The sequence below is a fragment of the Anopheles coustani genome, chromosome 3 (assembly GCF_943734705.1).
Source record: "Anopheles coustani chromosome 3, idAnoCousDA_361_x.2, whole genome shotgun sequence".
In the NCBI taxonomy this organism is placed as follows: Eukaryota; Metazoa; Arthropoda; class Insecta; order Diptera; family Culicidae; genus Anopheles; species Anopheles coustani.
The window spans coordinates 26,951,907-26,967,730 of NC_071288.1; the positions used below are offsets into that span (position 1 = coordinate 26,951,907).

Here is a 15,824-nt window from a genome sequence, read left to right on the forward strand (position 1 = left end):
GTAGGCCACCGGTACTGGCCTTCTTGCGCCCTCACCCCCCTTGCATAACGACTCGCGTACACAGCAGTGCTACGCATCAACTTTCTGGTCGTGTCAATACACGGCCGTGTGCTGGCTCGCTTTCCGGGCTCGATCGAACCGGTGGTGGAACCACTTCCGGACCGGGATGATCCGGATGAGCAACAGCAGCAGCACGTGGGCCACTCGGTGCGGACAGCGCACTGGAATGGGCCTTGGGTTTTGTGGTCTGCTCGTGACAGCCACTCGTGGTTGACCCTCATGGTGGACGCAGCGCGAACGATCGGGAAAACCGGGACTATAAAAGGGCGTTAAAATCACGGTCGCGCGGGTATGTGTGTTTGATTTATTTGTTGGGACATTTATTTACTTGCCGGAATTGTTTGCGATTGGTCCGTGGGTAATACTCCTTTTGCTCTGTTTTTTTTTTTTTTGCGACACACAGTTTGGTCCTGGGATTTTCGTTTTTTTTATGTGTTTGTGTTTTGCTGTCGGTTTTTGCCTGCAAAATTCATTTTCAACAACATCATTGAAAAACGATGCATGGTCGGGGCTGCGGTTTGGCGTGTCTATGGTGGATAAATGATAATGTTCCTCATTTCCATAAGCCAACCGGGGCTTAACCGCGCAGACGGTGTAACGACAAAATGAGATTTTAATAAACTTCGCCTAATGTTTGATGTGCAACTAATTACAAACAACAAACAAATCGAAGGGTGGACACATTTTACCTCCAACCTACCGGGGTGTCCCTACGGTATGGTAAATTTATTTTATAGATTAAAATGTTGCACTTTTTTGTTGTTGATAAAAACGCTGACACATGGTGGAATTTTCTGACGCTGACTAATGGAAAGCTCCATTGAGGTTCCATCGAACATTCAGATCATCGGTTGCACTTTTGTAAACTCCAGCATCCAGTCGGAATTCAGCTAAAATACTTCACCTCTCAAACCCAACTAGCAACGTTCGATCGTACACGTACCGAATCGTCTGTCTGAAGTTGTACGGTCAATCCTTCGGGCGTATAACAAATAACCTAGCAACAACTTCCGTGCGATGGTGACCAACAACCTCATTCGTACGGGAATCGGACGTATCGGAGGAAGTTAGGCTTGAAACAGTCGCTTATTGACTTCCCGCAGTCGATGAAGCCACCTCGCCTCACACGAGAGGTACAACCGTGGGTCCGTAAAAACCGGTTGCCATTAACGTTGGCCATCCAACCAGCCTACCGTCCGTTTTGCGTGAACGGACAGGGAGATTTGACCGAGGTAAACCACAGCAGATTAGGATACAGTGCCAGACGGAATAGAACAATTGAAGTTTTAAACGAGAATCGTGCGCTTTTTATTTAATTTACAGATTATATTGTGGTTCGGAAAAACTTTTCTTTTACAATATTATCTAAAAATATATATATATAACCATCGTTTTTTAACACACCCATTACAATGCAAATGAGTTTTTGTATGTTGTTACTTACAACAACCAGTAACAAATTGCTTAGTAAAATAAATTGTGCTTTGTAAGCTACAAAATTACAAAGTCATATCAGGTCGCAAAATATATCGTATAACCAATTTCTACGATTGGAAAGTGTAGGTTCTAAAGTCATTTATCTGTTTAAGATAATGGTTTATTAGGCTTCGGAGAATAATACCACTTGCCCAACACCCCAAACAGTAGGCCGTAGGCTTATTATCATTTAGTTAAGGTAAAAACTTTGCCAAATTAAGTCAACAGTTGCTATTCATCCAATGAATTTAAAATTCCATTAATCTCAACAATAATACATATTATGAGTTTCCTTTCTGTTAGCACTGATAACGCACCGCATCTCAACAATAGGGTCGTTCAAACCAAATGTGTGACTATGAAAATATTTTCATTACTTCCGAAATGGGTCATAAAATTGTTTGCCTAAAGCATTCACCAACAAACGTGTCTGCTGGCAAACATAGCCCAACGCCGAACCTCTCGGTAATCGGTTACCCACCCCCGGGAAAATCGAGGTGGAAAATCAAATTCGATCACAATTTAACTCTTTTTCAAGCGGCACAATATTTGCGTGCGGAAACGAAATTACTAGCTGCTGCATTGCGGTTCTGGTGACCGAATGAGTGTCAACCCCCTTTTGTGACTCTGCCAAGCCAATGATTTGAAACCGCAGTTTTGTTACCGGGCAACAATTTATTGGCGGCCAGGTTGTATCCGGTTGGAAACCTCAATCACCACCGCCATCACTCCACCCACTCACCCTAGGCCACAGGCGGCCACCGTTTTGGGTGCGCCTATTGATTTGGTGTCGATTTATTTCCAACCTAATTGATTCAATTAAAATCAGTTCATTAGGTGGTAACATATTTTACGTGCATTAATTCGTGCACCCATTTAGTGAACGGCACTGTGGCGGAGCAACCGTTCACCGGACACGGTGCTTTCCGTCCGCTCGCTTTTCCGACGACGCTGGGTTGGTGTGTTTGTTCGCGCGATTCATTCATTCCTGAAAAGCGTACAGCGTGACTTGGCGAATGCTCGACCGTGGCGGGAACGCGAAATCGGGACGAACCGTTAAATGATGTTCTAATTAAAATTGAACGTTGAGTGTTTTAGTGTACGCAGTATCTTGTCCGAACGTGCCTATCGTTTTCCGACATTCCCAGTACGGCAGGCTACACACCGCTGTGTCTCTCGAATGAACCGTCTGGAGTGTCGCATGTCGCTAGAAACAGGATGAAAGTCACCGGAACGATAATTTAATGGACAAGAGTAGGGTGCGATTTCGTTTTTCATTCGACGCCTTGTGTTTCTACAATCAACAGACGCACTTTCGTCCTACGTTTATCGTTTTTATTCTGTTTTGGAACTTTTACATCGTCCTTTCGCGCAAACGAAACCAATCGAAGGCAAGGCCAACCGGTCGGTAGGACACCTCGGAACGTAGCGCGTTGTTTGAGCGCATCGCCCAAGTTCATTCCCAAAGCAATTAAAACTTCCCATTCGTCATGCCAACGCTGGTTGGCTGAGCAGAGCAAGTTGGAAAAAAAATGACCAGACACCTGCACCTAGATGCGACCCAGGCCAATTGGTAACGTTTACCGGGAGGTGGCACAAGTCCGGACTAGCGACGTTCACACGCAACGTACGAACGTCATCCGGAATGGAATGTCCGGAGTTGCCTTTTCGATTGGCCACTGGAAGAAACGAAGCTACTTGGCATCGATGGTGGCAACTTTGACGAATGTAATTAGTGGGAATGTAAAGGATCTGTCCGTTAGCAGATATTTAGTTTTATTTCTTCGCCAAACAGTAAAAGGTGAGACGGTACACGAGAAGAAATATTGGCACGTGGCTGGAACATCTGGTTTGCATTTGATGGATAAAGTTTAATTACGTTACATCCCCCAGGCAACTCTTAAATTGGAGTGCTTTCGAGCGGACAATACGTGCACCGGGTGTCCTTTGAATTCGGTGGTCATTTAAACACATTTTTGCACAAACATTCTTTTGTGAAAATGACAAAGCTACATACATTTTGAAAATCGTTTTCTATCACTGTCAATCACTGTGTGCTTATGAGTACAATAATTTACTAACCTACTAACACTTTACTCGAATCTAACTATATTTGAACCCTACTAAGGTTTGCTAGCAAAATCTTTATTTCTTCTTGTGACTTTAGTTCCTCAGGTATATGGCTGGAGTAAATTTGGGATAAATTATTGAAAAAATACGTTATAAATACGTTATACGTTTACGTTATAAATTCCATGATAAATCCGGAAGGGGAACGTTCATAAAAAATAAGAGTGAAAACAGGTGTTTCCATGCATGAAGCAGATGGAAAAAAATGGAGAAGTAACAACGTGAAACCTTTTAACAACGAACACTGTCAATTATGGTTAGCTCGCATGAAAAGAAAAACGTTACAGGAAAAATATTACAAAATTTTCAAATAGTGGTAGAAAATAAAACAAAACGATCAATGGATCGATTCCTTTTATGCTCTTCACTTCTCCCCCTGCACTGCCGCAAACCGGATGAAACAAAATGTGTCCCTTTTAACATATAGACTACGGTGTTTGGGTGATAATAAAATATCAACCTTGAGCAAAAACAAACGTCTGTTGGAACGGATGTCGAAAGCAGCTTCCCGCGCTTGCGTTTTAAGTGTCGGTAATGGCTTCTAGGCCCATTAAACCCCATCACGTCACATCCCGGACGCATCCCACTGATTGCTAGCGAACATTTTACCTCATCACCCGTTCATAGCTCCGTCCACATACTAAACGTGTACTCTCGCGTAACCCAATTATATGCTCCGTCGAAACGAAGAGGGCAGGAAGAACAAGCCACCGAAGGGATGGCAAACGTGGCATAAAAGTGCATACTTCACGCAGAGCATAGCGATGCATCAAAGCCGCATCATCAACACCGTTGGAATTTGGGACTACCATGTTACGGCGGGCATTACTTTGGCTGCACGCTTCAGCAGTAAATTAACCACCGAAAAAACGGCATTATAAGGTTCGCGCGCAAAAAGCATCGCCGATGTTCAAGGTATTAAGTGCGCACAAAGGGTTTTATCAATTGTGCAACTTTACAGGCTTCGTGTAAAAAAAAAAAAAGAAAACATAAAAAATAATTACCCATGAAATGAAATGGCATTCGAACATTCCATGGTTAAAAATCGGCAGTATTCTTTTGATTGGTTAAAAATATACGCCAGCATCCTTATCGCGGATGCTTTGAAATGAGTAGTATTTCCAAATAAATATTAATTTGAAATTTGAAAAATTAAGTTTATTATAAAACGACAGTAATGTGCGTAGACTATTCAAAGGTTTTTCTTTTTGTTCCATAAAAAATCTTCTACGATGATTTTTCATTATTGAAATATCTTATTGCATGCTACCGATAAAGTTATCCTCCGTTACATTTGACACTTTAGCCAAGCTTGTCATGAGCTCCCGGTTATCTAAATAAAGTCGCTGAAGGGAAGCTAATAGAAAAGAACGAAGAAAAAACATCAAAATCAAAAGAGAACCCTTTGTGTTACAACTATCACTTACCGGTAATAGCTTTGCGTAGTTTAATCTCGGGATTTTCCAAATGCAGAAACATAACGGGCAGGATTTGTTTGAGTATGTCCTCCCAGCGCTGGGAAGCGGAGTCGACCGATTCGGTGGCATCGACAGACCCAGTGCAGGCTTTGCTCAGTTTCAAACGCCCTAGGCAGATGGCTGCCAACTCACGCACTTCGCTACTGGGATCGTCCAGCCGGGAAAGGATGGGGAATGCAATCAATTTCAGGAGTTCCAAATCCAGCCCTTGGTCCAAACGCACCAACGCTTTGAGCGTGTACGCTCGCGTAGCAATGTTGTTATCGTCAATCAGCCCCGCAAGTACATTCAAATATCCGGTAAGCAGTGGCATATACTAGACCATATTACGAATTCGAATGAAGAATCAAATTAATTGAATAATGCTTAAATAATTTACTAAAACACAAAATCATACCACTTCAGCCGTTACACCCTGTGCCATTGAGGCGAAGCAGGCAGTTGCCATCGCACGGATCGACTCAGCGCTTCTGCCCACAGACCATACCAAAGACGGCGCAATGAGTTCTGAAACAAAAAAGGGATTTTGATATTAATTTGGCTGAGTACAACTGCGACCGGATTAAAACTTACCATCCACGAATGGTTTAAGTAAGGCCATTTGTACTTCTTTGGATTGTTTGTTTTTCTCTTCCCATGTAAGCATCGCCTAGTTGTAAGGAGCACAAATACAATGGTATTAGCTTTTTTTGCCCAAAAACAATAAAAACTAGAAGCTGGATACTTACCACCGATATTGCACTGAAAAGCTTAACCTTTCCTTCGGGTGACGCATTTGTTAAAGCTTTGACAAGAGTTACCCGAAGTGTATCAAAGTAGGATTGCTGGGTAGAAAAAGTTTACATATTTCTCATTATCGCTTTTATCAAATTTCAAAAACTTCATCGTTATTAAACACCGTAGTATAACCTACCTGGAAACCACAAACCGACACAATACCACACAGCAGTAAAATGTTGGTGCTAGCATCCGAATTTTCGCTCTCCAAATGCTCAATATTTCCCAACACGTTCGCTAAATGATGTGCGTGCAGCTTATCAATATCATTATCCAGCAGCCGAAGGACTTCTAGGCCTTTTTCACGGATTTGTTCCTTTTCCTCGTAGCAAAATGCAATCACCTTAAGGATCACTGTGTAAAGTGTACGTTCAAGGGATTGGTTCTCGACGGTTTCCTGTTCGTTAACCGTAATTTCTTCCAAGGCCGCCGATAGTTCTCTTCTTTGTCCGTCCAACGCTAGGATGCTGCAAAACTCTAGCAGCTCTAGCTGGTACGTTTCCTTCAAATTGTGGCATACGTCCGGATCGAGCAGAAGTGCAGCAAACTTTTTGATGTCCTTCCGTTTTTCTTCGCATTGCACGGAATGGGTGTATAGCGTTCGCATACATCGGAGTTGACCGATTGAGGGAAACTTTCGAAACTCAGCTACCACATGTTTGCTCCACGTTTCATAGTCCAGCAGCTTTCCCATCAGTTCACAAACATTCAAAGCCTGCGGAAAAAGAATGGAAGTAATTGAAGAGAAAATGCGAAAACAATTGATCACATCCATCGCTACCTACCTCGGTTACGATCGACTTTTCAGAATCCATGCAGGCCTTCGCCAAGACTGGGTTCACCTCAAGAAACTGGGAGGAAAATGCCCGCTCGGAGTGAAGAACGATTTGCTTCAACAGTTTTGTTGCATGTAGACGGATGTCCTCCTTCCATTCTTCCATTTCGTGCAGCACCAGATTGACCACCCGCAGGCTGCGCTGAACGATGGCGCGGCAGGCAAGCGTGGGTCGAGTGTACCGATCCACCGGATAACCGACGGGCAGCTTTTCGATCAAAGCAGCCTTAGCCAATTCCGATTCATTTTCTTTATAATACAGTTCACCTGCTTCCTTCCAGCGGAACTCGATGTCTTCACGAACTTCGGCCGTGCCGTCAGTAAGGCTGTGAGGAAAGTAACATCAAATAAATGTTTGTTCAAAATCTACCAGGAATTTAATTCTTACCAATTTAAAACCAATGGAAGAATACGATGAAAGAAAGAATAGCGATCTCGCAATTTAAGCAGCATCAAACACCCGGCTCGTCCACAGGCACGCCTCACAAACGGCACATCGTCCATCAAGAGGGGCGATATTGCCATTATAATTTCCGAAATCCGGTCCCCGTTGGTGAGTATGTGCAGTGAAAGCTCACCGAGCGCTTCGACGGCAACAATACGATTCGCCGCATGACGGTGCCCAAGTACGGACTTGGCCGGGGCAACGAGTGCTTCCGCTCGATAATGCAAGCTGGGCGTAGCGCCTGCGATGGCCAGCACAATTTCACAACTCTTTTTCTGTGCCGCCGGGAACGGGTCGCGTAAGGTTTTGATCAGTATGTCCACGATATCGTCGAATACCTTCAGCAGCGGGTCACCACGCTGTCCATCGCGGTCGCTGTACTTCTCCACCAATCTGCCCAACTGTTCCAGCAGTTGTAAACGGAGCTCTTCGCTCTCTTCGACGATTTCCGCCCGTCCGATTCGCTTTGCCAGAACTGGCACGATATACCCGAGATAGTACTCGTTTGCCGGTAGTTTTTCCAGCAGCGTGTCGATTGTGGTTACCGCAAGAATTCGCACTGACTCGAAGCGGTCACTGTAGCACCGGAGGATATCGAGGTATGTTTCATCGAATATATTCGCACATTCGGTGCTAGACACCGTGGCCAGAAAATTCGCTTCGAAATCCTTTAGCGCCCGTTGTCGAACCATGCGGTCCGGGTTGCGTGTCTTCAGGCAAAACGATTCGATGAACGTCCCGCTTTCTGCTTCAGTAGCCATTCTCTCCAAATATCTTAAATCGTCTTCGATTCGATGGTGTTTCACCGGAAAGAATGCTTGGTTCTAAAATCAACACACATCAACCAAAAACTTCTAGATCGGTTGCCGGGTGATCCCGCTTTCGGCTAAAAACTACCAGTTGCTATGGTGATGTACCGAAATGACGTTTCTCGAAGTAAATAAACAACTGCAAGTGTGCTTCGTTATAATAATCTTGGTGACGTTCACAGTAGTGATGTGCAATGTGAGTCAGAGTGAGTGAGTGAGCCAATTTATAGCAATGAATTAAACGATTCAATTCACCAAGACGATTTATTTTGGCTCATGAATGATTCGGCTCAGTGAGAATGGATTGATTCAGTGAGAATGTATCAACTCAGTGAAACGAATTGGCTCAGGAAGAGTGAATTGGCTCAGGAAGAGTGAATTTGCTCAGGAAGAGTGAATTGGCTCCCTCAGAATAATTTGACTATTTCGCGAGCTGAAAAATTACGACAGTTCCAGTTCGGCGTCGCATCAGAGCGGATTTTAGCAGTGCACAAGTTTCCTGAAAGGGTTAGCGGAAAAGTAAGGTTACGGCACGACCGCGTGGTCACCCCGAGCTGGAGCTCAGGTCAGAAAAATCCTAGCTGCCGCACATCTCGTTCTGTTTGAGTCAATCAAGCGGACCACGAGTTCTTGTGTCCTGACAACGGAAGGAATTATCCCTCCCGTGGCCGGCGGGTGGACATATGGCTATTATTAGCCGGTCCTAAAGGACGAGCCCCTTCATAGGAGTTCGGACAGAGTCGGTACGCCTCTGATTACGAGTAAGGGAACAAACGTTCGACTTAGGCAGCGCTCTGTGAGCTATCGAACAAGACAAACACGACAAACACGACAAAAAAAAAACGATCAAATCCATGCAATCATATGGAGGTGCTCTGTCAACCTGCATCGAACATGTCAGACAAACACGACACAGAACAAAACAGTTTGATTTTGTCGTGCAGGGCTGTATCCCACGGAGAAACAGTATATACCTTGTTTATTCTGCTACCTTGCTGCTGGGAGAGTGACAGTTCTTCACGACAAGTCGCAAAGCACCCTTCGAACAATGTCGTGTTTGTCGTGTTTGTTGGACTGTTCACAGAGCGCTGCCTTAGCGTAGGAGGATATACCCCGACTCGCATAGCGAAAGAAGAAGAAGAAGAAGAAAAATTACGATTTTTTTCGATGGCCGAATCAATCGAATCAATCATCACTGCGTTTCAAAGTTTTTGGTAATCGATTGCATTTGATACTATTTAACACGTTAACACGTTAACCGCTATGTCAGCCCCTGGAGACTGACAGTGAAGTTTCCGTTCACGCCACGTCGGTCTCTAGGGACTGTCGAATTCATGAGTCGCGTCGGTCGGCCAGTGTCACTCTTCCTGAGCCAATTCACTCTCCCTGAGCCAATTTATTTCACTGAGTCGAAACATTCTCACTGAGCCAATCCATTCTCACTGAGCCAATCCATTCTCATTGAGCCAAACCATTCTCACTGTGTCAATTCTTACTGAGTGAATTAAAGAATTGAATCACTATGCCAACTCACTAACTCTGAATTGAATCACTTTACTGAGTCGTTATTCTCACCACTAGTTCACAACCTCTTGAAGCTTCGTTCCAGCAACCTTGCTTCCGCCCACATACGTTGCTTTGTTTTGTTTGTCATATCAGCAACAAACAACAAAAAGGTAGTCTGAAACACCCATAACGATAAAGTGCAGAATTTGCAACGTCGACTTTATGCAGGTCCGTGAAAAAAGTGACTAATACATTTCATTATTGCATAGCCGCTTTACCGTGTGATACGATCAATGTGTAGGGTGAAGTGGTAACCTACTTGCCAGTCCCGAACAGATGAAATGCCTCCAAGAACCGCACAAGAAGAATATCCGACATGGGTAAGCATTGATAAGCGAATAACCTTCTAGCTATATTTACTGATACGTTGTTCTCATGCCTGAACTGCTCCTCTATACCAAGGTCGGGTTCGTGTTCATCTTCAACTTGATTGTTGGAACGGGAGCTCTTGCTCTCCCGTCCGCCTTCAGCCATGCTGGATGGGTTCTCGGTTCATTGGCCATCGTGGTGCTTGCCTTCATGAGCTATGTTACCGTTACGTTCGTGATCGAAACGATGGCCTGTGCAAACGCCGTCCAAAACTGGAACCGGCTGCAGTTTATCAAGCGTGATCGTGTGATTAAGTACGATGAGGATAGCAATGTTGAAACGATCGTGGAACCACCGGTGGATAGTGGATCAGATAGGGACAGCGGAGCTGAAGAGCAAGAGCAACTTCTAACTGACGCAAGTACCGAGCAAACCCCGCTCAATACCGTTTACTGCCGTAAAACCTACTACAGCCTCTCGAACAAGATCGAGCTAGGTGAGATGGCGAATCTCTTCTTCGGGCGAACCGGCCGCTTCCTGTTCTACTTCTGCCTGGCCGTGTACCTGTACGGCGACTTGAGCATCTACTCGGCAGCGGTGGCGAAAAGTTTGCGCGATGTTGCCTGCGCCCACAATCACCGACAAAATGCGACCGACGACGACGACGGAACCGAACGTTGCTGGCAGGATGGGCTCCTGTCGCGATTAGACGTCTACCGGCTGTGTTTGGTTGGGTTCGTGGCTGTCCTCGGTCCGTTCACCTTCTTTAACGTGCAGAAAACCAAATACTTGCAACTGCTCACGGTTCTGTTCCGCTGGCTGGCGTTCTCCGTGATGATCAGCATCGCGATCCACCGTCTGCTCGCACCGTCAAGCGTTCCGATCGTACCGAAGCGGGCCGACATTAACGGCATACCGTACCTCATCGGTACGTGCATCTATTCCTTCATGTGCCACCACTCGCTGCCAAGCCTGCTCACGCCCATCGCCAACAAAGGTCGACTAAAAGCGCTCATTTCGCTCGACTATGCCCTGATCGGTGGGTTCTACCTCGCACTCGCTCTGACCGGAATTTTTGCGTTCGCCGACATTAAGGACCTGTACACGCTCAACTTTGTGCCGAGTCCCGATCAGGCCAACGGGCTGCTGAAAGCGATCGAGTACTTCCTCGCACTGTTCCCCGTGTTCACGCTGTCCGCGAGCTTCCCCATCGTGGCCATTACGCTGCGCAACAACCTCCAGACGCTCTTTCTCGGCGAAACGCAGCTAGAGGCGTACGATGACTCACAGCAGGGGGCAGTCAACTTTTGCCTACGTCGTGCATTCTTTCCGCTGCTCGCCATCATACCGCCGCTCGTCGTGTGCTACTTCACCGAGAACGTCAGCAATTTGGTTGGATTCACCGGATGTTACGCCGGAACGGGCATTCAATACATCATCCCCATGGCGCTCGTCCTATCGGCCAGACGAGAATGTGAACAAAAGATTGGGCGAGGCATTGTGAATGAATATCGCAGTCCGTTCAATGGCTTCTTTTGGTCGATGGCCGTTCCTGGTTGGACCATCGCTTGCCTGGTGATCGTCACGATTGATCTGGCCATTTAAGGCATCCCTTTGCACATTAAACCAAAACCGAGGAGACTGAGCGTTAAAAGAGGATAAGTCCTTTCCTCAAATATTTGTCCTATCCGCGTTCCAGCGGTGGAGTGTGATGGCCATTAAGTCGGGAAGGAAAGGGAAACTGGGCACTTTAAATAGCGCACACAATAATGGGACGCTTTTACGTGAGATATAGGAAACGTTAAAGATTTTATTATATTTACAAAACCTTTTAGGATCTTCCCAACGAAAGCTGGTCGTATTTTCCAGAATGTTAATGAATATTAGAATGATTTCTCTTTTAGCTCTCAGGAAGCCCGTAGACAAGTATCGTAATTCTTTAATCCACTTCCGTAGGTGCGGTGCTGGCATATTTCAACCAATTTTAAACTAAAATTTAGTTCCGGGGTTTGTTACCCATCCTTCCGATATCCTTTTCAAAGGCAACCTGATCGTACAGTGTAGGGAAAATTTTAATTCCAAAAAGCAAAAGAAAAGTATTGCAACAGTAATAAAAAAGGACATGTTTAATGGTGTATCGTTAGAAAAAGAAGAGATGGTAACCTATTTAGTTGTGATTAATGAAACTACGGAATAAATATATATGTATACAAATATTCGTTGACGGAAACAGATGATGTACTTCATTTCTGTAATTATTTACATTTTTAAAATGGCGAACGAAAAGAAATTGAAACCAGAAAAACTACGATTTATTTGCCTTGGGCCTGTTTTTCCAGCTTTTCCCGTTCCATGCCCTGCAACTGCTCCAGAGTGAGTAAGGACACACCGAGTTGATCTTCCCGCGTGAATGGTTGTGCCATTTGCCTTAACCAGCGTTTAGCAAGCTACAAACAAAATGCAAAGCAAATTGGTTACATTAGGGGACGGTACAAAATCGGTTACAAAGGTTTCTAACCTGCATCGATTCCTCCGTGCTGAGATTGCTCAGGTTATCGGTCAGATGCTCCTGAATCCATTTGGGCAGTTTGCCACGCTTATCCTGGCGCGAAAAGCGTTTATCGGCGAATATCATAATACCATAATCGGTTTTACCACTAAAAGGAAAGACAATTTAATATTTTTGCAAACGGTTTTTCCTTTCCAAAGGTCTGTTTCAATCTTACCGAATAGCACGGCCAACGCACTGTGCCGCATGTCGCAGTGCGTCAAAGGTAAGGAAATCGTTCTCGCGTATCTGGAACTGATCGCGCAAGTAGTCCAACCGAGCCTTCAAAATGCGCGACTGCGTGTAGACGTACGGGATGCCGAACATAAGCACCGCACGTCCGAGATGATGATCGAAATCGACACCCTCGGAAACTTTACCACGGGCAACGGCCAGCAAAACAGCGCCGCGTCCACACTCACATGCCTTGACGTAGTTCATCAGCGCGTACGATGTTTCCGCATTGTCCTGCGTTTCGATGAAAAGCAGCTTGTAGCGTAGGAGTGTATCGATAATTCCCTGATCGTACCAGGACGCAACGACCGATTCGAGGTACAGGTAGGACGTGAAAAAGCACACCACACCATCCGGTACGGTTTTGGCCGTCTCCACCAGCAATTGACCGTAGTTGCGCGTCACCGCCGTATCTTCTCGAGTTTCAAAACGTGACGAGATGGCAACTTGATCGTTACCACGAGCAACAATCTAAGGAGACAAACAGGAGTGTATGTCAAAAAGTAATCCTTACAAAACCTAAACGCATGTTTCACACTTACCATCGGCAGCAAGCAGGGTCTGGCAAGCGTCATTGTGAACGAACTCATCACCACGGGCTCAAAGTCGAGTATCTTCGGATACATATCCATGGGCGAAAGTGTACCGGAAGTGATCACTACACTTTGAAACCGTTGAAAGATCGGTTTCATTGCGATCGACGAATCGAGGCAGCTAAAGTGCATGATCGGATTCGAAACGGTTGGTGTTTTGTCGTCGAACGGTTCAATAATGATTGTGAAACCCTTCGTGTAGGTTGAAACGAGCGTGGCGAAGGACGTTATCACGGAAAGTGGACCATACTCGCTGAGGTCGGTGATTTCGAGTGTACGCAGCAGTGACTGCAACCGATCGGCACAGAAGCGGAGCGGTTTCCTTTCGATGCACACTTTCTGCTGAACATCACGCAAGAAACCGGCTGGACTTTCCTGTACGACGTGTTGAACCCGAAGCCTGGATTTGATGTACTCAATGAAACGTTTAAGGAAGCTTAGGAAATGGTCCGCATTACGGATGTTCCCTGGGACGACTTCTTTGAGGATTTCGTTCGGCAAGACTGGGTTCGCGAGCACCATGTCTGTTTCACGCGAGTACGAAGCATCCTTCAAGCCTTGCACTAGGCGCACGTATTCATCGTTCAATCGACGCTTGTCGTCTTCTTTTAGTCTAGAAAACAACGAGGAAAATTAGAGGAAATTTTTTCGCTACAAAAAAGTTTCACGGTAAACTTACTCTGCCACCTGCTTCTCGAGGTTGTGAATGCCGGTCGTACTGCGTTCAATCAATCGTCGATTGATTTTGACGCTCATTGAATCGACGCATACGTTGTCGATATTATGTGCCTCGTCGCAAACGACTACCGATTCACGGGCCAGCTCTTTGGACACCACTTCCGCCACCTTTGGATCCAGCAGGTAGTAGTAGCTGTAAACAACCACGTGCGCCTGATTGATGGCAAAACGGGACAAAAAGTACGGACACCAGTTGCGCTCCCGGCCAAACTCTTTCAAATCATCGATCGAGTATACACCGGGCGGTAGGAGACTTTCTTTGCCCTCCGCCTGGAAACCTTCGTAGTACTGGCATACCGGGGCCGTCTCATCGTGCGCTGCCCTGTCCCGCACGTAGCTTGCCGTCATTCCATAGCACCGGGCATCCACAATTTTTCCCTCCCGCTCCCTGCTCACCTCCGGATGGACGCACATGTTTTTACGCGAGCTCAACACCAAACCGGTGATGTTCGGCATGACGCCGGTTTGCTTTTCGTAGTAGTTCATCAGGTGCTTTAACTCGGCGATTACTTTCTCGATCTCCGGTACGGTACGTGAGCAGTAGATTAGCTTGCGGACGATGTGCGGATTCTCCATGATGTAGGCAACGATGAGGGAGAGCAGAGTCGTGGTTTTACCAGTTCCCGAGGGCATTTCCAGCAGGCAGTGCCCCTTCGCATCGAAGGTGCGCTTCAGTTCGAGCATGTACGCGTACTGCTCTGGGTAGATGTACTCGTACGGAAAATACACCAACAAACCATCGACACTTATCCTAAAACCGAAGACGTTTATTGTTTAGGGTAATATTTTAAGAAATAAACATATCCTACCTCATTTTCAGGCTCTATTTCATCCGTTTTGCAAGAAGAAATGTGCAAAGCAGTCGGCACAAACTGTTTATGTTTTCTTATACGATGGCAGCTGTCAAATCACAGGACATGCCGGTTGCGGCTAATTTAGAACAACATTGGATTTTGTACTAAAAGAAAAAAAGGTTGAACTTGCACGATATACAATAAAGAATCATTTATACAGTGCATTTTTGGATTAACGAACATTTATAACATTTTATGAAAATCTAAACGATTGCAAGAAATACTCCCAATGAATAAAAACATCATTTCAGCGCGTTTCATGTGCGTGAAAGCAGCTCGCAAAATGAACCGTTAACTTTGTTTATAATTTGTGCGTTTGTTTACCTTCAAATTCCAATGCTGGTTGCTTTGGCACCGAGAAAAGGACGCGATTTTACTAGTGCAAGTGCGTTAATCATAAACCAGTTCCAGAAAATGTCCGATACTGCCGCTCGTTTGCAAAACCACAACCAAGAAATGGTAAAATGTCTCAGTTCACTTCGCAACACACGCATGGCCCTGGAGAAACGCCTCGCAGTACAGGAACAACAGAGGGAAGGCATTCGTAAGGAGATCGAAAACCTACAACGATCATTGGCAAAACTGGAGGCCGCCATAGCGGACGATACGAAAAAACTCAACGACTGTGTGAAATGCATCTCGGAAACGGAAAGTGGCTACAACAAAGTGGTTGACACATTACAACTGTTGCTTATGTCTGCCAAAGAAAAGAGTGGCGTACCCAACGAATGAGGTCCAAATTTATGCTTAATGTACTGTACAGAAAATGAAACATAATTTTATATCAGTGAAAGTTATGAGTTCAGTTTTATTTACCCAGTTGATGCTATCACAATTCGGTATAGGAAAGATAAATACGAGCAAAAACACTGCCTCGAATAAAAACGCAATCAACTCGCTACTCACTAACGTTCTGCTTCGTTGCCTACCGTCGCTATTTATTCGTTTATACCGGGATCGCGTCGACCCGTT

The 15,824-nt window shown here is 45.3% G+C and overlaps 4 protein-coding genes across 4 annotated transcripts; 2 read left to right on the top strand and 2 right to left on the bottom strand.

Annotated features, from left to right (window-relative positions):
* Positions 1–4,804: 4,804 nt before the first annotated feature.
* On the bottom strand, positions 4,805–8,040 carry LOC131272630 (dynein axonemal assembly factor 5). Its single transcript, XM_058274445.1, has 8 exons — positions 7,145–8,040; positions 6,707–7,082; positions 6,058–6,636; positions 5,873–5,968; positions 5,718–5,793; positions 5,542–5,651; positions 5,094–5,460; positions 4,805–5,023 (listed from the first exon to the last, which is right to left on the bottom strand). The coding sequence occupies exons 1-8, from the start codon at positions 7,960–7,962 to the stop codon at positions 4,923–4,925; spliced, it is 2,523 nt and encodes an 840-aa protein (XP_058130428.1). The 5' UTR covers positions 7,963–8,040; the 3' UTR covers positions 4,805–4,922.
* Positions 8,041–9,709: 1,669 nt separating this feature from the next.
* LOC131260601 (transmembrane protein 104 homolog) lies at positions 9,710–11,687 on the top strand. The gene is made up of 2 exons (XM_058262369.1): positions 9,710–9,896; positions 9,979–11,687. The coding sequence occupies exons 1-2, from the start codon at positions 9,858–9,860 to the stop codon at positions 11,488–11,490; spliced, it is 1,551 nt and encodes a 516-aa protein (XP_058118352.1). The 5' UTR covers positions 9,710–9,857; the 3' UTR covers positions 11,491–11,687.
* Positions 11,688–12,101: 414 nt separating this feature from the next.
* On the bottom strand, positions 12,102–14,885 carry LOC131260600 (general transcription and DNA repair factor IIH helicase subunit XPD). The gene is made up of 6 exons (XM_058262368.1): positions 14,808–14,885; positions 13,940–14,749; positions 13,210–13,873; positions 12,612–13,138; positions 12,404–12,542; positions 12,102–12,332 (listed from the first exon to the last, which is right to left on the bottom strand). Exons 1-6 carry the CDS (start codon positions 14,810–14,812, stop codon positions 12,198–12,200), a joined length of 2,280 nt encoding a protein of 759 aa, XP_058118351.1. The 5' UTR covers positions 14,813–14,885; the 3' UTR covers positions 12,102–12,197.
* A 310-nt stretch (positions 14,886–15,195) lies between these two features.
* Positions 15,196–15,747, top strand: LOC131270658 (uncharacterized). Its single transcript, XM_058272452.1, has one exon. It carries the CDS (start codon positions 15,267–15,269, stop codon positions 15,582–15,584), a length of 318 nt encoding a protein of 105 aa, XP_058128435.1. The 5' UTR covers positions 15,196–15,266; the 3' UTR covers positions 15,585–15,747.
* The last annotated feature ends 77 nt before the right edge of the window (positions 15,748–15,824 follow it).